Below are 22,985 nucleotides of genomic sequence, written 5' to 3' on the forward strand. Positions count from 1 at the left end.
CTGGCGCGGGGCACGCTGGGAGCCGCGGGCGGCGGGCGGCGGCGGCGGGCGGCGGGCGCGGGCTGGGCAGGGTCTGGTGGCGGCCGCGCACCCCGCGTCGTCTGGGGTACTGTTGCGTCGTGCGCTGATGACAGTACCGACACGCCCCCCTGACGTCCGCGATCCCGTCTTCGCTCAGCCTCTCGCAGCTTTGCGCTCGTGGGAGAGTCCCGCCTCCTCCTGCGAACCGCACCACCCAGAGCCCGGGGTGCGCCCTTGGCCCGTCTCTGACGGAAGCCGGGGCGGAAGGTCGGAGTCCGGAAGAAAAACAGCCCGCGACAGCCAGGCGTCCGACCGGCCGCCCGCAGGGCTGCTCTGGCGGGGACTCGCTGGCTGGGAGACGCGAACCTGCCGGACCAGCGCGCGGGACGACGGCGGCCATGAGCTCGCGGAAGCTGAGCGGGCCGAAAGGCAGGAGGCTCAGGTGAGGAGACGCTGGCGGCAGAGGCAGTCCTGCTCGGGGGATCGCTGCCGCCGACCCCGTCGGGCTGCGGGCTGGGGGTGGACGCAGACCGGGAGACAAGGCAGCAGACCTCCATGACTGCCTTTGGTTCAGGGGCGCTACCACCTTCTCCCACGCCTGTGTCAGGTGGACTGTGTTGGGCCCGAGCCTCGCGCCCCCTCTAAGCCGAGGCTGCCAAGCTTGTTCCCACTGGGGCGCGAGCAGGTGTCCCGGTTGCTTTCTAGAGAGGACAGCCGTGTCGGGTTGTTTGAGGTTAAAGACATAACGAGACCGTCACCCTTCAGCTCTAGGTTCGAAATCTTGTTCCTACTTCTCATCAGCACATACATCAGGAGGTCTGCCTGATCCCAGGGTGACCCCCGGGAATCCGAAATCAGATTGAGATAAGATCCTTTAGTGAAGTGACTTAGCCTGGTCTCTTGCCTGCTCTTTCACGGGGAACAACGCTAATCGCCCACTTAGTGTAAGTCACGATGCTTGGATTTGCGGCTAATCGTCGGATTTGAGAGGGGGAACAAGAAATCCGGACTTTTGCTCTCCATCCTCTTAGAGTGAGTCTGGGAAAATAAGTCTCTTGAGTAAAAGGTCTTTTGTTCCTTAAGCCTCTGTCGGACAGCAGGGGGAGATCGTAAACAAATGAAGCACAGTCTCAGGCTGAGTGCCTGGGAAGGTGGTATCTGTACCGCGGTTGTTTATGCTAACAGGGAGGGACAGGAAGTTGCTTTAAACTGGCCAAGAATTTCTTGAAGTGCTTTTGAGAACGTCGACCTCTAAGAACAGGGTCTGTTGGAGAAGAGATGTTTTGGCATCATCTGCTCTCTTCTCCCGTCCCCTGTATGTGCCCTCTGCCATTCCAGATCTCCAGCTGCTGCAGGTACTCCTCATCGTGTGCCCAGGACTCACGCCAGGCTGTTCCTGGTCTCCGCAGAGTCTGCAGCTCCTGCCTGCTCTGTGCTCCGCACAGTCTGGGGCTTCTTGAAGAGCTGCTGTGACTGACTGTTTTGCTAAAGACGTCTGTACGTCTCTCCTTCCTCTGAGCCTCTGACTGGATCCCGTGTCTTTGAGGCCCCTGATCTAGTTTTCTTGCTTCCCTAAGACTTGTAAGCTGAGGTGGAAAATGTTATCCAACTGATGACTTTTCCCGAGACAGTACTTTTTATTTTTCACGGAATCCTACACAGACATAGAGCATAGACTCTTAAGAGAAACGTCAAGAAACCTGTTACTTAAAAACTCCTTGGCCGGGCGCGGTGACTCAGGCCTGTAATCCCAGCACTTTGAGAGGCTGAGGCGGGCAGATCACCTGAGATCAGGAGTTCAAGACCAGCCTGGCCAACATGGTGAAACCCCATCACTGCTAAAAATACAAAAATTAGCCAGGTGTGGTGGCACACACCTGTAATCCCAGCTACTTGGGAGGTTGAGGCAGGAGAACCTCTGGAACCTGGGAAGCGGAGGCTGCAGTGAGCCGAGATCGTCCCACTCCACTCCAGTCTGGGCAACAGGGCAAGACTCTGTCTCAAAAAAAAAAAAAAAAAGGCTCTCTGAAGTGCTTGGCAAAATTGGTTTCCTCCCGGGATCTGCTAGGGAGGAGAGAGGAAGGCAATATGGTGGTGTTATCTCTTTTATTTTTTAAATTCCTCCGCCCTTGTAGTGCTGAGGCCTATCACAAGGTGACATCTGAACCCCCAGGATCTTCCCGGTGGTCTTAGGAACACTTGGGGTGAGAAGTAGGGATGGGAAGTTGCTGACTGAGCCATAGATGATCACAGAGGTGTGTGGGTGACTGGAGGAGCTGGTGGAATTAATGCATTCCTGGCAGTTCAGCCCCCTAACCCTTCCCTAGCCTGACCTGAAAGTCTTGGGCTCCCTTCGGCAACTCTGTTATATCAGCCCCACCAGTGCTGCCAGGTGTGGGCGGCTGTGAGCCAGCATGGAGGACCCAGTCCAGGGTGGGGATTTCCTGCTTCAGCAGAGAAAGGTGAGGACGGACAGCTGATGTATCCCCATTCCCTCCACTAGCACAGAAACCCGCATTTCCATCATGAGTGTGGCGGATTGTGGTGACATGAGCAGGCCTAGACCCCGTGCACTATCTTTTTTTTTTTTTTCTTTTGAGACAGCGTTTCACCATATTGGCCAGGCTGGTCTCGAACTCCTGACCTCAGGTGATCCGCCTGCCTCGGCCTCCCAAAGGGCTGGGATGACAAGCGTGAGCCACGTGCCTGGCCAACCCCGTGCACTCTCTTATCCTCCTTCCTCCATGACTGGCCGACCCCGTGCACTCTCTTACCCTCCTTCCTCCATGACTTCCCTCTGCATCCCTTCCACAGCATCCATGTCGTGACTTGGAACGTGGCCTCAGCAGCGCCCCCTCTAGATCTCAGTGACCTGCTTCAGCTGAACAAGCAGAACCTGAATCTTGACATATACGTCATTGGGTAGGTATCTGCAGGCTCCTTCGCCCTTCCCTGACCAGTCCCAGGTTTCCCTGTGGGAACCACTGTGACCTGCCCCTCCTCCGCTCTGGAGTCTGAAGGCCGGGAGCTTTCAGCCTGCTTCAGGGACAGTCCCATGTCTCTGATCCTGGGTCAGCAACGGCAAAGGCGGCTGGAGATCAGCCAGCAGGGGAGGGAGACCTCACGGCCATCAGAACTCAGGGCTGGAAAGTCTGTGAAGACGGTGTTAAATATCTGTGGCAGGGGAAGTAGCCTGGAGGCCAGGGGCCAAGCCTCTGAGCTGGCATGGTCAGTTTGCAGGAACTGAACTCTGGGATCATAAGCCTCCTTTCCGATGCTGCCTTTAATGACTCGTGGAGCAGTTTCCTCATGGATGTGCTTTCCCCTCTGAGCTTCATCAAGGTAACTTGCCAGTTCATGGGCAATCGACAACTGTGTTTTCACGTCTCCACTCACCCCCGCTTGTTTGGTCTGATGTGTCCCTCTTACTCCTACTCAGCCTTTCATGCTGTTTCCCATTTGTTTAAAGGGCTAAACCTCACTTGCACCTGGACCCCTGGGGCTCCTGCCTGCCTTCGCCTTTCTGAGGGAGCTGGAGCTGAGCTGAGTCTCCAGGGGTTGGGTTAACACCTGGATATGTTTCAGCTTGGGAAGATTTTGAGGGGAGGTGCAGCAGGGCTTGTCAACACCTCGGTGCTGGCCCCCGCCCCAGCCACCAGTCTCTGCTCAAATGCCCGTCCTGAAGTCTCTTGAGTGTAATGATACTGCTGTCATTTATCAAGTGCTTACTTGGTGTTAAACATCATAAGTAGCTCTTTATATTATATATGTTATTTTAAAATCTTAACAAGTGTGTTGAAATAGAGGTATTTTACAGAGAAAACCATGGCTCAGAAGTCACATGCACTATCTGGGATTTGGATCCAGGTCTTTCAAACTTTATCACCCAAGTTCTTAACTGCTAATACTTGATCGCTATGCTGGTGGACTCTAAGACTGACAGATCTTAGACATGGCTGGCCTGCTGGTGTGATAGGGTATCCTCAGGTCGTACGGGATGTGCACGTCAGATTCTGAGGGTCCAGAAGTTAGAAGAGGGGAGTCAGGTGTGGTGGGTAAAAGTTCTTAGTCTGAGACAGCAGTATACTCTGGGGTGTCTTTAGACTGTAGGAGAGTCCACAGGAAGGCCCTAGGTTGCTGGGTCTTCACCTTGGTTCTGCCCTGCACACCCGAGGGATGAAACCCTCCCGTTTACAGCACCTGGTGTACAGCTGCTTAGAAATACCAGAATTCCCTCTTTCCCCTTTCCCGGATGACTCCTTCTTCAGAATGAATTCGGTCAGCCTAGTTTGCCTGGGGGTACTGGGGCAAGAGCCGTGTGTCCTTTGGAGGGGGAGCAGAATGGGGAGGAAAGAATCTAAGGTTTAGAGCTCCTACGGATAGAAAATGCTAGCCAGAGTCCTTGGTTCCCTCCAGATCAAGCCCAGAGGCCTCCTTCTGTAGATAGGGAGCTAGATCCTTACAGAGGACAGAACCACTTCTCTCTCACCCGCCACTCCCTTTGCAAGACTGCAGGCCTCCTTGCTTCTTGGCTGACTAGCAGAGGATTGGTAGCATGGAGCTGAGTCAAGGAAATTAGCTCAGCTTGTGGCAGAGACACAGCTCTTTCTACCCATGTGGCCGGCCGAGATTGGGAGGCCAGCCTGAGGGCCTGGCACCCAAAACGGATGCCCTTCTTTCCCTAGCCAACAATCAGGGTGGATGGGTGAGCTCCGTGTAAGCCTCTTCTTAGGTATGCATTTGCCAGCTATAGACTGAGAAGGGCTGACCCCCTTCCACTGCTCCAGGGCCCCCAGCCACCTCCTGCTAGTCCTTTCTTTGCTCCTCCTACTTCATTTCCTCCAACTAGAACTTTCCCTAGAACTCTCCTGCTTTTCCCACAGCCTCACCCTTTCTCCCAGTCTGACTCTGTCCTGCCCTGACCCCGCCCTCCCCGCCCCCACTTCCCTGCTGCTCCTTCACAAAGTGAGCCAGTGTCTTTGTGGTGGAACCCAGTGGCCTAAAGCTGCTTCGTGGATGGGGATTAAGCCTGAAACTTTTCCTGAGTCTTTATCAGTCCCCCTGCTTCAGTCCTGACCCTGGGAGTCAGCCCCTCATGGTCCAGCCCGTCCTCCATCCCTGTTGTCCTGTGTGCTTGGGTGGGAGAGAGAGAAGACTGGGGAGGATGGTCGGCTTGAGGACACGTCTGTAGCAACCTCTGGCCAACCTGAAGTTCTGATGTCTCCCTTGCCCAGTGCTGGGTTTGAGGTTCCCCTGCTTTGACTCCATTCTGCTAGGGCTCGTGGCCTGCAGGATCAAGTTTCATAATTCCTGGAAGGCCCCAGTACACGCTCCCCACCCGGGGATTTCCTCCTTGGTCTCCACACTTCATTCTCCGGAAACAGCGACTCGGGTGCTGGTTGTAGCCAGCCTGAACCTGAGAGGGAGAGCTACTGGCTGCGGCCCATTCCCACCCCACCTTTGGCAGCTGCAGATAGCAGGGATCTTGGCAGTCCTAGCCCTTTGCTGTTGTTTTACAATACAGGTAGCTCTCCTGGTCCCTTAGCCTCCCTAAATCTTAGTCCCTCATCTGAAAACAGGGACAGTGATTCCTTCCAGGGTTGACAGGAGTAAATGAGAGAGGAGGCACTTGAGCTGCTGTTCGCTCTGCTTCCCAGCCTGTGAGCATCTTGAGCTGCTGTTGCTCTGCTCCCCAGCCTGTGAGCCTGTGTCCAGCCTGTGAGCGTCTTGAGCTGCTGTCGCTCTGCTCCCCAGCCTGTGAGCGTCTTGAGCTGCTGTCGCTCTGCTCCCCAGCCTGTGAGCGTCTTGAGCTGCTGTCGCTCTGCTCCCCAGCCTGTGAGCGTCTTGAGCTGCTGTTCGCTCTGCTCCCCAGCCTGTGAGCGTCTTGAGCTGCTGTCGCTCTGCTCCCCAGCCTGTGAGCGTCTTGAGCTGCTGTCGCTCTGCTCCCCAGCCTGTGAGCCTGTGTCCTTACCCACTGGCATCCCCTGGGTATCGCCTTCATGGACACCCGGCTGCACGCAGTATATAGTTACGGGGTTTGGGGGAAACATTTTCTTACTTTCTTTTCACTGAGCTATAACGTACACAGAAAAGCATGTAGAAATTCAATGTACACTTTGATGGATTTTTACACATACCCATGTTACCATCAGCCACATCTAGATAAAGAGCAGACCGGATGTGGTGGCTCACGCCTGTAATCCCAACACTTTGGGATTACAGAGGCAGGCAGATTACTTGAACCCAGGAGTTCAAGACCACCCTGGGCAACATGGCAAGACCCTGTCTCTACAAAACAAACAAAAATAGCCGGGCATGGTGGTGCGCACCTGTGGTCCCAGCTACTCAGGAGGCTGAGGTGGGAGGATTGCCTGAGCCGAGGATGTCAAGGCTGCAGCGAGCCATGATTGTACCACTGCACTCCAGCCTGGTAGACAAAGCGAAATCCTGTCTCTAAGAGGGAGAAATGGGGGCAGACGGTGGATAAAAAACATTCCCAGGGAGGGAGGGAGGGAGGAAGGGAAGGGGATAAAGAAGAGCATTTCCAGCACCCTGGAAACCTCTCATGTTCCTTCTTTTACTTTTAAGAATGCTTGGCCTGGCGCAGTGGCTCACGCCTATGATCCTAGTACTTTGGGAAGCTGAGGTGGGCGGATCACGAGGTCAGGAGATCAAGACCATCCTGGCTAACACGGTGAAACCCCGTCTCTACTAAAAATACAAAAAATTAGCCGGGTGAGGTGGCGGCGCCTGTAGTCCCAGCTACTCGGGAGACTGAGGCAGGAGAATGGCGGGAACCCGGGAGGCGGAGCTTGCAGTGAGCAGAGATCGTGCCACTGCACTCCAGCCTGGGCAACAGAGCAAGACTCAGTCTCAAAAGAAATAAAAAATTTAAAAATTGAGAAAAAAAAAAGAATGCTTAAACCAAAAAATAATAGCTTTCAGATCATCCCCACAGCGTCTGTGAGATAGATTCCTGCTTTATCAATGAGAAAATATACTGAGAAATTTCCTCAATGTCAAATACTAAGAATCAGAGCCATGGTTTGAACCCAGATCTAACTTCAAAGCCAATATCCTTAGCTGCTGTCCTTTTTCCTCTTTGAGGCCCTAGCAAGCCAGGGTTGCAGCCTAAGGGTACCCAGAGGATCTCAGGATAGCATCTCTGAGAGGGGACTAGGCATCCACGGGGCAGCGACTGAAGAGTTGGTGCTCTCCTCATGGGAGGGTGCCCTGGCAGCCTTCTCTTCTCTCCCCGCCACCCCCAGGCCTAGGAGCAGAATCTAAAACCTCAGCATGTATCATTTGGCAGCTGAGGAGAAGAATGGAAAGGCTTGAAACTCTGAGATTCAAACTGGGATATCGTAGACCCTGGGGCAGGACACTGCGTGTAGCTCAGGGCTCTCTAGTGTCCCTAGCACGGGGCTTGGAAGGGATGCACTTGGCCTCTGTGGTTTAATGAGCGACCTTTACTCTCTCTCTCCTGCAGGTCTCCCATGTCCGTATGCAGGGGATTCTCTTACTGGTCTTTGCCAAGTATCAGCATTTGCCTTATATCCAGATTCTGTCTACTAAATCCACCCCCACTGGCCTGTTTGGGTACTGGGTAAGGACTGAGCTATTGTCTGAGTCGTGAGCTGGGCAGGGCTGGGAACTGTGGTGCTGGGCAAAAGAAAAAGGAAGTGAAAGGAACCTTGGTACACTCTGTCCAGCCCAACGCGTGTTTGTTCTTTTGCCTCAGAGTGGGCTTGCTGTCCCTGAGGCCAGGTGAGGCGAGCTGGGCTCTGTGCATGGAGAGATCACCCTGGGAAGCTTAGTTGCTGTCCGTAGGAGACCCTGCGGGAAGTGAGACTGTCTCCCCTCAGGTCTAGGATGTGGAAAGAGGGGTGGTCCAACCCAGAGCTGCTTCCCACTCTTCTGTTGACCTGCTCCACCAGGGGAACAAAGGCGGGGTCAACATCTGCCTGAAGCTTTATGGCTACTATGTCAGCATCATCAACTGCCACCTGCCTCCCCATATTTCCAACAATTACCAGCGGCTGGAGCACTTCGACCGGATCCTGGAGATGCAGAATTGTGAGGGGCGAGACATCCCCAACATCCTGGATCACGAGTGAGCCTGGCTCTGCAGACTGTTCCCCGCCCTCTGCCCCACGCTAACCCAAGCCAGCGTCCTCTGCCCCATCACGGTTCCCCAGCCAGTGTCAGTCAGTGTTCTGGCTCCCACCCTCTCCCTGCCCCTTCCCTGATGCCCATCTGCTGTCTCCTCTCTCTTTGCCTGCCTGGGGTCCCCTTCCTCCAGCCCCTCTGTCCTGCCTAGAAACCCTGAACACTTGGGAACAGGTCAAAGCCCTTGAGGTTCCTGAGGTCACCAGAAGGGCTTGTCAGCCTTTCCTCGTGACCAGTTGAGGAGAGGAAGCAAGGGCCACAGCCTGCTCTGTGTTTGCCAGAGCAGGCTCTTTGGTGGGTCTCTGCGGTCTGAATGGTGCTTTAGGAGCCATGAGAACAGTTCCAGAGGACCCACGTGTGCCCTGGTGCCTCACCTGCCCCTCGGGCTTTCTGTGCCCCAGCAGCCCTTGGGTTGAGCAGGCTGAGCCACCTGGTGATCTCCCTTCCCTGACTTTATCACAAATCCTCAGGCTGCCCTCCTTTTTTTTCTGAAGCCTCATTATCTGGTTTGGAGACATGAACTTTCGGATCGAGGACTTTGGGTTGCACTTTGTTCGGGAATCCATTAAAAATCGGTGCTACAGTGGCCTGTGGGAGAAGGACCAGGTATCAAGTGAGGGGAGGGCCGCAGGGGGTGATCTGGGCCCACGGTGGGAGCCATGTGAGCTGTGCAGACTGTTGCTAGATGCCCTCGCCGCTGTTTTCCTTTGCCCAGGTCTGGTGGGGGAGGCTGTCTAGCAGGGCTTTGCGTCCAGGGGTGAGGCAGCCACGCCTCCCGGTGCCTCATCTTCCCATGGAAGAGCCAGGGTAACAGCCCCTGGGTGTGCTTTAGAATAGGGAGCCGGATGCAGAGCATGAAATGAATTATTTAAAAAAGAAGAAGAATAGGGAACAGGCCGGGCGCGGTGGCTCAAGCCTGTAATCCCAGCACTTTGGGACGCCGAGACGGGTGGATCACGAGGTCAGGAGATCGAGACCATCCTGGCTAACACGGTGAAACCCCGTCTCTACTAAAAAACACAAAAAACTAGCCGGGCGAGGTGGCGGGCGCCTGTAGTCCCAGCTACTGGGGAGGCTGAGGCAGGAGAATGGCGTAAACCCAGGAGGTGGAGCTTGCAGTGAGCTGAGATCCGGCCACTGCACTCCAGCCTGGGCCACAGAGCGAGACTCCGTCTCAAAAAAAAAAAAAAAAAAAAAAAGAATAAGGAACCAGAAGGGCTTTGCACCAGGCGCCATCACGCATCAGCCCATCGTATCCTTGTCGTCTGTCTTTCCCATCCCCAGCCTCGTTTCCCTCCTGGAGGGTGAGATGACCCTTTGGAGGACCCTGGTTCTCCCAGGTTCCCCTCTGACACATGTCTGCTAGTGACCTCCACTAGAGATGGAATTCCAAGTTGGGTCCCTGCAGTCTAAGGACTGGGAAACGGCAGACAGCTGCCTCCCCTAGGCCTTGGTAATGTCTCTGAAAGGATTCACCTGCTTTCTGGTGGGGGTGGGCTGTGAGTAGTCACTGGGGCGGTCAGGCAGTGGAGTGACATTGCTTGACTCTTGGCCTGTTTGTGACGGCATGTGCTGATCCCTTGAATGGAGTGTGGTGCTGGGCCATTGGGTCGAGACTAGAGGGAGACGGGGACTGTGACTTTGTCTGCAGCTCAGCATTGCCAAGAAACATGACCCGCTGCTCCGGGAGTTCCAGGAGGGCCGCCTGCTCTTCCCACCCACCTACAAGTTTGATAGGAACTCCAACGACTATGACACCAGGTGAGGAGGAAGGGGGGCCAGCAGGTCTAGGAAGTCAGGTTACACTGGCTCTGCTGGCATGGGCACTGTCTCAGAATAGAACTGTTAGGGGCCGGGAATCGGTCTAGCCACCTCCGCTCCAGAGTGGCGCCTCCTGTCCACTTCGTGAGGCACTGACTGGTGGAGCCGTCCCAGATCTCAGCGAGGGTAGGAGGGAAAGCCAGTGCCAGCAAGGGCAGGAGAGGTGTGTGGGGGGTGGGGGTGTTACAGATAGAACTACAGGAGAGGGTGGAGCAGCTGCCTCCTGACCTAGGAGGGACTGCACATCAGCTTCTGGAAACCCCAGACCTTCTAGTCCCCAAACGAGGCAGAAAGCTTGGGCCAACTACATACTGGTATTAAGGACCCCTGCCCCAGCCTGTCGGTGGGTCAGGTTCTGTGTGAGAAGGTGAAGTAGTGGGTAGAGAATTTCATCAGGATCAGTGAGATCATGAGTCTGGTGGTTAGAAGCACAGCTCTGTCTGACTGTAGACAAAGTGTTAGGCCTCGTTTTGTCATCTATAAAGTATGGATGACAGAGCACACACCTCATGAGGCTGAGGATTGAAGAAGGCCGGCACCGAGTAACCATGGGAGAGAACTGCTATTGTGACTTTTAGATTCATGCCGGCTGGGCGTGGTGGCTCACGTCTGTAATCCCAGCACTTTGGAAGGCTGAGACAAGTGGATCACTTAAGGTCAGGAGTTCCAGACCAGCCTGACCAACATGGTGAAACCCCATCTCTACTAAAAATGCAAAAATTAGCCGGATATGGTAGCGTGCGCCTGTAATCCCAGCTATTCAGGAGGCTGAGGCAGGAGAATCGCTTGAACCCAGGAGGCGGAAGTTGCAGTGAGCCGAGATCTCACCACTGCACTCCAATCTGGGTGACAGGCGAGACTCTGTCTCAAAACAATAATTATAAAATAAATAGATTTATGTCTTCCCATCATAGATTTACTAAAAACCTTTCTAAGAAGCTGAGAAGGGGCCAAGTAACCACTAAAACCTGAGAAAGAACTTCTGGCAACCTGTCCCTGACCCAATGTGGGGCAGGGACCCTCATCTCTTTGAAGAAAGGAAGAGCCCCTTACATGTCATGAGGGTCTTTGTGCCAGCGGGAGCGGCTCGTTCATTCCTCCGAGCGGGAGTGTGTCTGTGAGGGAGGCGGGAGGTGCCCGCAGGGCAGCCCAGGCCTTTGGGATTTAGCCAGTGCGAGACAAGAGGTAGAACTCAAGCTTGGGGCCGGGCGCGGTGGCTCAAGCCTGTAATCCCAGCACTTTGGGAGGCCGAGACGGGCGGATCACGAGGTCAGGAGATCGAGACCATCCTGGCTAACATGGTGAAACCCCGTCTCTACTAAAAATACAAAAAAAGAAAACTAGCCGGGCGACGTGGCGGGCGCCTGTAGTCCCAGCGACTCGGAAGGCTGAGGCAGGAGAATGGCGTGAACCCGGGAGGCGGAGCTTGCAGTGAGCTGAGATCTGGCCACTGCACTCCAGCCTGGGCGGCAGAGCGAGACTCCATCTCAAAAAAAAAAAAAAAAACTCAAGCTTGGTTCTGGAAGTGGTACAGCAAAGCCAAAATACCCTTGCCAAGGAAGGGGGGAAAGAGTGAGCTGATGGAGCAGTGTGGAGCGAGACAGGGTGGGGTCGCGAGCAGGGCCGTCCAGAGAAGAGGAGGCAGCGGACGCTGGGGACAGGACCCGCCCTGGGCAACAGAGCAGGCAGGAAAGGAGGTAAGAGCCAGGCTGCGACAGGCTGGCCGGCCCAGACCGACAGCTGCAGGGAGACTGCCAGTCTCTGCAGCCATCCATTAGAAACGAGAGTCATGGTGGAAGCTGTAAGGACAGGGTGGGGCCTTGGGTGGGGAGAGGTTGCTTGAAGCCAGGAGTTCAAGACCCACCTGGGCAACATAGTTAGACCCTATCTCTACAAAAATTTAAAAATTAGCTGGGTGTAGTGGGATGTGCCTGTAGTCCCAACTACTCGGGAAAGCTGAGGCAGGAGGATCACTTGAGCCCAGGAGTTAAAGGCTGCAGTGAGCTGAGATTGACCCACTGCATACCAGCTGGGCAACCCTGTCTCAAAAAAAAAAAATCCTCTTTCAACACTTGCCAGCAGGAAGAGAGCTGCCGGCAGGCCCTACGGCCAGGTGTCCCCTTCTCCCAGCCCTGTGCCAGAGAGATCTCCAGGAGACTGAAGTTTGTTGTAAAAGCTGGATCTGGGCTGGAGTTGACAGGGTCTAAAAGGGTAGTGACCTTTGGAGAAGTTCAAGGACTTCCCCAGGTAGCTCAGCCAGTGAGTGGCAGAGCTGGGGCTCAGACTGACCTCTGAATCTATAGCCCACAGTGCTTTCCTCAAGCCCATTGTACGTCAGGATTCATGGCCATCCTTGCCAGCAACAGCAAAAAGGATGGCACGGTGAGGAAGGCAGACTCCTGCTAAGGAGGAGGCACACACCTATTTCCAAATAACAGCTCACTGTGATTGGCGGGCAGGCGTGCACCCAGGCTTTGCCTGTGTCAGTTCTTCCATTGTCCTCTTTAGGTAGACAGTGTTACTATTGACTGTTTACACAGAAGGCAACTGAATCTCAAAGAATGTATAAGTAAGGAGTAATAGACTTCATCACTGCATGAGGATTGGAACTCATACCTGTGTCTGTCGACTCATGAGCCTTCACTACTTCCCTTTGGCTGGAGCCCAGGAAACGCAAGAATGTCCAGGCAAGAACAGGGGGCCTGGTAACTGAAATATTCCTGGCTGGGGCCAGGGTCCAGAGGCAGCTGGGGGTTCCTGCAGTGAGCAGGGCCTGAGCCCACCTGGGGCAGAGACATTCCTATCTAATGAAACTGTTATTTTATCCTTGAAAACCCAGTTGAGACATCCCTTTTCCTAGGACGCCTTCCCGGCCCCTCCCCATCTCACTGAGAGTTCCTCTCCTGCCCTGTGCCGCTCGCAGCCTTGCGCACGCCACGCTCTCAGTGTTGCTTTTAAGCAACGCTGTACCTTTTAAGCAACAGTGTACCTTTCTCACTGTACTGTGATGGCCCAGAGAGCAGAGACGATCTGATTTAGGACCATCCCTGGGAGTAGCACAGTGCCTGGCATATGTTACCAAGTCCGGGAGTTAGTCAATAGAAGGTTTCCAGAACTCCGTGCAGAAGGTTGGAACAAATGTTAAGGAGGTGGACAGCTAACGCTAGGAGAGGCCTGTCAGACTTCCTGTCAAGGAGAGTATCTTGAAGGAAGCACAGAGTTTGGCAGAAAGCAGAGGGCAGGCTTTCCAGTCAGCACACTGACGAGAGGCACCTGCAGGGGCCGGTTTGATGACGTGACTGAGCATTAGTGTGCTGGGCCAGCGACTACCGTGTTCCCAAGCCAAGATGTAATGAGAGGCTAGCTCCCTTATAGGGGAGGGCGAAAGGGCTGAGGGCAGGGTGCGAATCCTGCTAAAGTCCGGGATTACACTAGAGTTTTGTTACAGTTGCCACTATGAGCCCAGACAAACTGTTTTATTTTTTTCCAGACAGAGTTTCCCTCTTGTTGCCCAGGCTGGAGTGTAACGTAACGGCATGATCTTGGCTCACTGCAACCTCTGCCTCCCGGGTTCAAGTGATTGTCCTGCCTCAGCCTCCTGAATAGCTGGTGATACCCCATCTCTACTAAAAATACAAAAATTAGCCAGGCACCCGCCACCATGCCCGGCTAATTTTTTGTATTTTTAGTGGAGGTGAGGTATCGCCATCATAGAGAGACCCCTCCCCCTACGAAATTTTTTTCTTTTTTTTTTTTTTTGAGACGGAGTCTCGCTCTGTCGCCCAGGCTGGAGTGCAGTGGCCGGATCTCAGCTCACTGCAAGCTCCGCCTCCCGGGTTTATGCCATTCTCCTGCCTCAGCCTCCCGAGTAGCTGGGACTACAGGCGCCCGCCACCTCGCCCAGCTAGTTTTTTGTATTTTTAGTAGAGACGGGGTTTCACCGTGTTACCCAGGATGGTCTCGATCTTCTGACCTCGTGATCCACCCGTCTCGGCCTCCCAAAGTGCTGGGATTACAGGCTTGAGCCACCGCGCCCGGCCACGAAATTTTTTTCAAAGGCCATGTGGCCGGGTCCGGTGGCTCACGCCTGTCATCCCAGCACTTTGGGGGCCGAGACGGGCGGATCACGAGGTCAGGAGATCGAGACCATCCTGGCTAACACGGTGAAACCCCGTCTCTACTAAAAATACAAAACATTAGCCGGGCGTGGTGATGGGTGCTTGTAGTCCCAGCTACTCGGGAGGCTGAGGCAGGAGGATCATTTGAGTCTAGGTTCAAGGAGGCTGCAGTGAGCTATGAGGACACCACTGCATTCCAGCCTGCATGACAGCAAGACCCTGTCTCTAAGGAAAAACAAGGTGGGGTAGAGGGAACTTGGTTGGTTAATTTGTACATGCTCACTTTGCTTGTTTCTTGGATTTTGCTAAACAGGCTCCTCAAGAACCTCGTGCATCCTATTTCTCATATCCCCAGTTGCGGGTCATATAAGAAGTGCTAAGTAAATCTTGGTTAAAAGAATGAACAGGCCGGCGCGGTGGCTCACGCCTGTCATCCCAGCGCTTTGGGAGGCCGAGGCAGGCGGATCACGAAGTCAGGAGATCAAGACCATCCTGGCTGACACAGTGAAACCCGGTCTCTACTAAAAATACAAAAAATTAGCCAGATGTGGTGGCGAGTGCCTGTAGTCCCAGCTACCCAGGAGGCTGAGGCAGGAGAATGGTGTGAATCCGGGAGGCGGAGCTTGCCATGAGCTGACGTCGCGCCACTGCACTCCAGCCTGGGCAACACAGCGAGACTCCGTCCCAAAAAAAAAAAAAAAGGAATGAACAATACAGGTGCCCAGTGATCAGCCTGGCCATGGCAAGGAAAAGGAAAAAGGGGGGTGAGGGTGGGCTGAGAGTCGTGAGGAGGAAGGAAAGACAGGCTGTGGTCAGGACTTGGGAAGGATCCTTACATGACAGCAAATGTGGGCTCCCAACCATCGCGGGGAAGTAAGGGAGGGAGAATACTTTGAAAGAGTGTGCATTTGTGTGGTTCATTACCCAGTTTTTTTGTGTGTTTGTTTGTTTGAGATGGAGTCTCGCTCTGTTGCTCAGGCTGGAGTGCAGTGGCGCGATTTCAGCTCATTGCAAGCTCTACCTCCTGGGTTCACGCCATTCTCCTGCCTCAGCCTCCTGAGTATCTGGGACTACAGGTGCCCGCTACCACGCCCGGCTAATTTTTGTATTTTTAGTAGAGATGGGGTTTCACCGTGTTAGCCAGGATGGTCTCGATCTCCTGACGTGATCCGCCCGCCTCGGCCTCCCAAAGTGCTGGGATTACAGGAGTCAGCCACCATGCGCGGCCCTTTGTTTGTTTTTGAGAGGGAGTCTTGCCCTGTTTCCCAGGCTGGAAATCAACAGTGCGATCTCGGCTCACTGAAACCTCCGCTTCCCAGGTTCAAGCAATTCTCATGCCTCAGCCTCCCAAGTAGCTGGGGTTATGCCACCATGCCCAGCTAATTTTTTTTTGTATTTTCAGTAGGGATGGGGGTTTCACCATGTTGTCCAGGCTGGTCTCAAACTCGTGATCTTGTGATCCACCCGCCTCGGCCTCCCAAAGTGCTGGGACTACAGGCATGAGCCACTGTGCCCAGCCAATTTTTGTTTGTTTTTTTGAGACAGAGCCTTGCTCTGTTGCCCAGGCTAGAATGCAACAGTGCAGTCTCGGCTCACTGAAACCTCCGCTTCCCAGGTTCAAGCGATTCTCCTGCCTCAGCCTCCCAAGTAGCTGGGATTACAGGCACGCACCACCACACCCAGCTAATTTGTGTGTGTGTGTGTGTGTGTGTGTGTGTGTGTGTGTTTAGTAGAGATGGGGGTTTCACCATGTTGGCGAGGCTGGTCTTGAACTCCTGACCTTGTAATCCGCCCGTCTCAGCCTCCCAAAGTGCTGGGATTACAGGCATGAACCACCACACCCAGCCCCATTACCAAGTTGGAAGCATTGCTAGGCGCCTGGTGTCCAAGGCAGATTGAGGGACGCAGTGTCTGCAGTCTGGGATGGGAATACCACATTCCAGTGCGCTCGGAACACTCCTTAGAAGAGTGAAAGGTTGGAAATGACCCAAGGAGCCAACAAGCAGACCAGGGTTAGTCAGAGTTGCCGCTTCTTGACCACTCCCTTGACGCCCTTTAATTTCGTTGTTGCTCTTTGAAGTAAGTACTGTTATCACCCCATCTTAACAGTTGAAGAAACTGAGGCTTAAAGAAATGAAGTCACTTGCCCAGGGGCATACAGCTCTTAATTAACAGGACGGAATCTTCCCCCAGCTGGTCCCTGATTCTGAAGGCTGAGCTCAGCACCATGACGCCAGTCTCCTCAGTTGCTAGAGAACTTAACTCTTCCTGTCGAAGGGACAGCAGTACATTGGGAACATTTATATAAAATAGCAGTTGAATAGGCCGGGCGCCGTGGCCTACGCCTGTCGTCCCAGCACTTTGGGAGGCCGTGGCGGATGGATCACCTGAAGACCAGAGTCGGAGACCAGCCTGACCAACATGGTGAAACGCCCTAGCTGCGCATGGCCGGGCGCGGTGGCTCACCCCTGTGATCCCAGCACTTTGGAAGGCCGAGGCGGGCGAATCACGAGGTCAGGAGTTCAATACCAGCCTGGCCAGCATGGTGAAACGCAGTTTACTAAAAAGACAGAAATTAGCCGGGCGTGGTGGTGCATGCCTGTAATCCCAGCTACTTGGGAGGCTGAGACAGGAGAATCACTTGAATCCGGGAGGCAGAGGTTGCAGTAAGCTGAGATGGCGCCACTGCACTCCAGTCTGGGTGACAGAGCGAGACTCCATCTCAAAAAAAAAAAAAATAGCAGTTGAATAAAGGAGGAAACAATAGTGTTTCCAACTGATAGCGAGTGTATGGAGCTGCAAACATGAAGATTAGATGAGCATTTTTGAGGGACGAGCTTGAGCTTGGGTTTTTAGTAAGTGTACCTGGTGATTGAGTACCTGTGTGCCGGGATCCGTGCGAATGCTGAGGATACACAGGACACTCCAACAGCCAAGTCCTTGCCTTCAGGGCTCACACACTAAGTGACGTGCTGATTGGGAAACAGAAAATTGCAATATAGTGTCATCGTATAATACTGGTATAAAATGCTTCGAAAGCAAAGCGATGAGCTCCGGGATGGCTTTGGCAGAGGCCTCTCCCTGGTGAAGAAAGATGTTCCAGGCAGCAAATACCGCAAAAGCAAAGGTCCAGAGGCTTGAGAGGGTCAGCAAGGTGGAGTGGGTCTGGGGAAGTGGTGTGAGATGAAGGACAGGGGTGGTCAGACTCCTGAGCCCCTTGAACACCCCACTTGGGAACTTAAACTTTATTCTGGAGGCAGTGAAGATGCCTTAAAGGTTCTAAAAGAGCCAGGTGCCCTGGCACACGCCTGTGGTCCCAGCTGGTCAGGAGGCGGAGCTGGGAGGGGTTGCTTGAAGCCCAGGCCTGTGAAGCTGCAGTGAGTTAGGATTGTGCCCCCGCACTCAGCCTGGGCAACACAGTGAGGCCCTGTGGATAGATCAGTAGATGAGGTGACATGGGTGAGACCCTGTCTACAGATTGATGGATTGACCTAATCAGGCTGTTTTACTCTGGGTTCCTTCAAGAAAGGGGATTGTCCACCAAGGGGGAGGAACCCAGAAACAGCAGCTCTCCTGCTCCCCCCACCTCCAGAACTCAGGGCTGCTGCTGGGCCAAGCTGAAACTGCCCCAGTCGTCGCTTGGGAAGGCTGGATTACGGGTCAGAGACTTTTCTTTGGTCAACTTCAGTTACCTAGAGGAGGAATGCATTTTGTCTCTGGAGCTGTATGACCTTTTCCAAACCCCTCAGCGGGGCTGGAAGCAAAGAACAGTGAAGAACAGGTCCAGGGATGTATGACCTTCCAAACCCCTCAGGGAAGCTGGCAAGTGAAGAACAGGTGGGAGGTCTCTCAGTCGACTTTTCTTTTTTTTTGGAGACAGAGTCTCCCTCTGTCGCCCAGGCTGGAGTGCACTGGCGCGATCTCGGCTCACTGCAACCTCCACCTCCCGGGTTCAAGTGATTCTCCTGCCTCAGCCTCCCGAGTAGCTGGGATGACAGGCACCCGCCACCATGCCTGGCTAATGTTTGTTCTTTTAGTAGAGACGGGGTTTCACCATGTTGGCCGGGATGGTCTCGATCTCCTGACCTCATGCTCCGCCTGCCTCAGCCTCCCAAAGTGCTGGGATTACAGGCGTGAGCCACCGCGCCTGGCCTCAGTCGACTCTCGAGAGGAAATCATAAAGGCCAGTGTGCATGGGGAGCTCATTTTGCACCAACCACTGTGCTAAACATTTTATGTACTTGATCTCATTTAGTCATCTCAGCAACCCTTCGCAGTAACTACTGTTACTCCCTCCACTCGCAGAGAGCTGAGGCCTGAGAGAGGTTACTTTGGTGGTTAAGAGCACATCCTCTGTAGTTGTGCTGGCTGGCCCTGAATCCTGACTCCACCAGTTAGTAGCTTGTGACTTTGGAAAAAGTGCTTCCCTTCTGAGCTCAGTCTGTCTCCACTTGTAAAGAGAGCATGATATACCCAGGCACAGTGGCCCGTGCCTTCTCATCCCAACATTTTGGGAGGCTAAGATGGGAAGATCATTTGAGGCCAGCAGTTAAAAACTAGCCTGGGAAACATACTGTCTTTACAAAAAACTGTTTAAAAATTCACTAGGCATGGTGCCACGCACCTAGAGTCCCAGCCACTCAGGAGGCTGAGGTGTATTGCTTGAGCCCAGTAGTTTGAGGCTACAGTAAGCTGGGACGGCACCGCTGCACTCCAGCCTGGATGACACAGCAAGACCCTATCTCTTTAAAAAAAAAAAAGGTATGGTAACAGTCCAGATCACAGGCATCGTCTGGTAAGCATTTCCTACGTGCTTCCCTTCGCTTTCCTGAGGTATCCTTCTAGTATGCAGGGCAGTCAGATTCAAGCTCAGGTCTGTCCAGTCTCAGAACCCCAAACCTCAGCTGCTTTGATCCACTGCTGCATTTGCTCAAAAAAGAAGCAGCGCTTTGAAATGGAATGTTTCTGAGTCACAATTTGACCCTAAAAACATGAGCTGAACATTCAGAGGGTCCTGGCTGAGTCTGACAAGGGCTGGCATACCTTGGATTCTGTTGCGCACCTTCCTGCCTGCTGCCATGCTCCCTCCGGCTCTGGCCTGGGGGTCTGTGGCTGCCAGTAGATGCTGGAGTGAGGGGCTCCAGCAAGCTCATGTGGATTCATTTCTGCTCTTATGCCAACCCCTTCTTCTCTCCCCATTCTTCCTCTTTATGCCTCCTGCCCCCGCAGTGAGAAAAAACGCAAGCCTGCGTGGACCGATCGCATCCTGTGGAGGCTGAAGCGGCAGCCCCAGGCTGGCCCCGACACTCCCAGACTGCCGGCCCCAGACTTCTCCCTGTCTCTGAGGAGCTACAGCAGCCACATGGTGTACAGCATCAGCGACCATAAGCCTGTCACCGGCACTTTCGACTTGGAGGTGAACTTCCAGGCTGCCTGATCCTTGCCAGAGGAGTAGCTATGCTGGCCACATCCCCAAGCCCTCCACCCCTGGATTCGAATGTCAGCCAGTCCCCCAGGGGGGGCCTGTGGAGGCCATGAGTGCCTTTCCTGCCAGGTCAGATCTCCCAGCTCCTCTTAGGAGCCGTTGATGGCTCTGTCTGTCAAAAACGTGTTCGAACCCTTTGTGAAAAGGTTTCCATTTCCTTTGGGTATTCTCCCTTGGGGCTAATGAGTTCCATTAGGCTTATTACCCAATGTGAGAAGTAGGACTTCTTTTATTTGTCCTGAAGCTATCTGGATCAAGTTGCAATGGGAGCTCCCTCCATCCCTGCGTCCTTGTATCTTGCTGTCTAAACGACCAAGGTGTTGGCCTCCTTCAGGCTGCTGCCCGTCAGCCTTCACATGTTCATACATGTTTACCGGCGTGCGTGCGTGTGCGTGCATGTCTCTCGTTCTGCCGTCCAGGCTGGAATACAGTGGCGGCATCACAGCTCACTGCAGCCTCCACCTCCTGGGCTGAAGTGATTGATCCTTCCACCTCAGCCTCCCTGGTAGCGGGACTGCAGGTGCCACCACACCTGGCTACATTTTGTATTGTTTGTAGACGCAGGGTTTCACCATGTTGCCCAGGCTGGTCTCAAACTCCTGGGCTCAAGTGATCCTCCCAAACTGTTGGGATTATGGGCGTGAGCCACCATGCCCGGCCCACTCTGGTTTCTCTGTTGTGTTCTTGCACATTCACAGCTGTTCTCACCAGAGCATCCCCCATGTGGGGCTTTGGGTCAGATACCCGGGAGGCCTGACAGCAGCTGCCTGGCCACCTCCTTAAGCCTCTCAGCCGAGCCTCTGATCTCCGCCACTCCTACCCCCCAGTGCTGGGCCCCGTGGGATTCCCTGACAGGCCGGCCACCCTCCTGACTGGTGTCTGGCCCTCTTTCCTGCTGGCCAGCCACGGTCCGCTGGAGCAGCCCAGCGGAGTCCTGTGCCCACCCCCTCTGGGTGCCCCACCTTCCCCGCTATGTTGGAAGGGCACAGTGAGGAACACTTGGCCTCAGAGGAGGGAATGATGCTGTGGGATTCAGCCCCTCCCACCCCCATGTCTAGCTGAAGCCGTTGGTGTCTGCTCCGCTGATTGTCCTGATGCCCGAGGACCTGTGGACCATGGAGAATGACATGATGGTCGGCTACTCGTCAACCTCGGACTTCCCCAGCAGCCCATGGGACTGGATTGGACTGTACAAGGTGATGTGGCGGCAAGGCAGGGAGTCCATCAGCAACAGCCCCCAGTTCGTCCTTCCCGAGGGCTCCTGGGAGCTGGGCAGATGCTGACAAAGTCACCCTCGTCCACCCCAGCGGTTCTTCTGTAGCTAAGGGCTGGCAGGGAAGGGCGGCAGGGAGGCATACAGTACAGTAGCCAGGCCCAGCAGTGAGACTGTCTTCTCCTTAGGACTTGCCTAGGGTCCCAAGTCCTCCCTGACCACTGATGGCCTGACTCCCCCTCACAGGTGGGGTTGCGGGACATTAATGACTACGTGTCCTACGCCTGGGTCGGGGACAGCCAGGTCTCTTGCAGCGACAACCTGAACCAGGTACGTCACCAGAACCAGCTACGTCACCAGCAGGCGGCCTGCCTCAGCACTCCTGTCTCGTGGAAGGAACAGAGTGCTGGATAACTTGTCACTCCGAGCTGGGTGGAGCCCAGAGCCCTGGAGCTGATCCCAGTCCTGTCCATCCCCCTCCAGGTTTACATCGACATCAGCGGTATCCCTACAACTGAAGATGAGTTTCTCCTCTGTTACTACAGCAACAGTCTGCGTTCTGTGGCGGGGATAAGCAGACCCTTCCAGGTAAGCGATGCTGGTGAGGGAAGCGGGAGGGTGAGGGCTTGAGCCCATCGTCGGCTCCCTGAGGCCCAGGCCTGGGAGCCAGCCTGTACGTGAGGAGCCGCTACAGTGGAGGAATGGGGTGATGGAAAGCAGAGGAAGGCCCACTCTCCACTTCCACCATCTGCTTTACCCCTGCAGATCCCACCTGGCTCCTTGAGGGAGGACCCACTGGGTGAAGCACAGCCACAGATCTGAGCCAGGATGGGAGTGAATCCCAGGAGGAGGCCAGAGCTGGCAGCCAGCTCTGCCTTTCCACTGCCGGGAGTGCTGGGGGCCCAGCCTGACCCCCTGAAGAGACAGCCAAGTGTCCTTCGCATACACCTCCCAGAGTGAGCTCTAGCCAGACTCCTTTGCTCTCTCCACTACTCATCTCTGGAATCAGCCACTTAAATACAGGTTTTTGTTGCTGAGATGTGAGTGAAACCAGCTAGTGCATCAACAGTGAAGACCTGGGGACAGTTCTGCGTCTTATTTCTGGATTCCTACCCCCTCTTCTAGTCTAGCCCAAGTAGTTCTACCAGGCACATGCCCCATTTGGCACAGGCCCGCATTCTTGTTGTGCCGTCCTGGGCCTCAGGCTGTCTGGGAGGGGAGATGCTCACATTTGTACAGGCTACATAGACTGGTGCAAGCAGTGCTGGCTTCCAGGAGTCTTGGCATCTCATAGCTTGTCCCGTGAGGAGTGAACAGAGGGTCTGGGATTCCTGCTTTCAGCAAAAGCAGTCTGACCCCTCTAGCCGGGCTCCTACGTCATGGTTGTGAGCAGGCTGATGAGGGTCCTTCGGCCAGCACAACCTTCCTCCCTACCCACGGCATGGAGTCTGACCCAGGAAGTTCCAGAGCCTGAAGAGAGAGAACTGGGAAGGATCTAGGTTCGCTTCTGCTGGTAGCTTGAGTCCCATGCCTCCATCCTGCCAGCTGAGGAAGGGGTGACAGGTGGTCAAGGAGCTGTGGCCACAGACTTTTCCAGGGTGGTCCTTGTCGGGTTAGGTGCATATGCACCACCCTTGTCAAGAGTCATTGATGACAGCCCCCGTCTGGACCCCCCAGGACCTCAAAGTGGGGGCAGGCAGAAGGGAGAACCAGCTCAAGACATTTTGGAGGATCTGGCCCTGGGGGTCTTCAGAGAGCACTCTCCAGGGGCTTTGTGGACATGGTCTGTCCCCACATCCACCACTTGCCTCCTGCCGTGGTCACTCAGCAGCCCTTTTCCCAGGAGAAGACACCTCTGGGAGCCTGCTCCGTGCTTGTCCTGCCATCCTGTGTCCTGAGACTGAGGGTCACTCCAGTTGCTCTATGTTGCATACTCTCCCCCGCAAGCCTGTGTATGAAGAACTGTCCCCTGGCTTCCAGCAGGCCATGGCTGGCTGTTTTGTGACTGTTACATTGTGCAGGGGTAATTAGAAGCGTGGCTTTTACACTTATGTGTGACTGATGATTGGGGGGTGGGGGGTACAGTGATGGGCCTGGGACTCGCTGTAGACTCCAGGAACAGAGGTCCTGGAGATCCCAACTAGACTTCTGTGTCTGA

The 22,985-nt window shown here is 54.5% G+C and overlaps 1 protein-coding gene across 7 annotated transcripts; it reads left to right on the top strand.

Annotated features, from left to right (window-relative positions):
* Window positions 1–17: 17 nt before the first annotated feature.
* INPP5K (inositol polyphosphate-5-phosphatase K) lies at window positions 18–22,874 on the top strand. Of its 7 annotated transcripts, none has more exons than XM_033185184.1 (13): window positions 68–463; window positions 2,349–2,483; window positions 2,836–2,943; window positions 3,262–3,363; window positions 7,511–7,627; window positions 7,959–8,134; window positions 8,685–8,796; window positions 9,842–9,951; window positions 19,359–19,545; window positions 20,673–20,810; window positions 21,074–21,157; window positions 21,311–21,415; window positions 22,659–22,874. In XM_033185184.1, exons 4-13 carry the CDS (start codon window positions 3,331–3,333, stop codon window positions 22,830–22,832), a joined length of 1,236 nt encoding a protein of 411 aa, XP_033041075.1. In that variant the 5' UTR covers window positions 68–463; window positions 2,349–2,483; window positions 2,836–2,943; window positions 3,262–3,330; the 3' UTR covers window positions 22,833–22,874. The 7 variants fall into 7 exon arrangements, with proteins under 7 accessions (XP_033041072.1, XP_033041071.1, XP_033041076.1 ...); XM_033185182.1 differs by having other exon boundaries at window positions 69–463; window positions 3,255–3,363; XM_033185181.1 differs by lacking the exon at window positions 2,349–2,483 and having other exon boundaries at window positions 18–463; window positions 3,255–3,363; window positions 21,593–22,874.
* The last annotated feature ends 111 nt before the right edge of the window (window positions 22,875–22,985 follow it).

Source organism: Trachypithecus francoisi, unplaced genomic scaffold (genome assembly GCF_009764315.1).
Source record: "Trachypithecus francoisi isolate TF-2019V2 unplaced genomic scaffold, Tfra_2.0 Lachesis_group20, whole genome shotgun sequence".
NCBI classification, from domain to species: Eukaryota; Metazoa; Chordata; class Mammalia; order Primates; family Cercopithecidae; genus Trachypithecus; species Trachypithecus francoisi.

What these genes read in the sequence shown, in the direction of transcription:
- INPP5K (XM_033185180.1), top strand. Translation starts at nt 420, where the DNA reads ATGAGCTCGCGGAAGCTGAGCGGGCCGAAAGGCAGGAGGCTCAG. An exon ending in CTTGACATATACGTCATTGG is followed by an intron (nt 2,944 to 3,254) that starts GTAGGTATCTGC and finishes TGGCATGGTCAG; the next exon opens with TTTGCAGGAACTGAACTCTG. An exon ending in CCCCTCTGAGCTTCATCAAG is followed by an intron (nt 3,364 to 7,510) that starts GTAACTTGCCAG and finishes TCTCTCCTGCAG; the next exon opens with GTCTCCCATGTCCGTATGCA.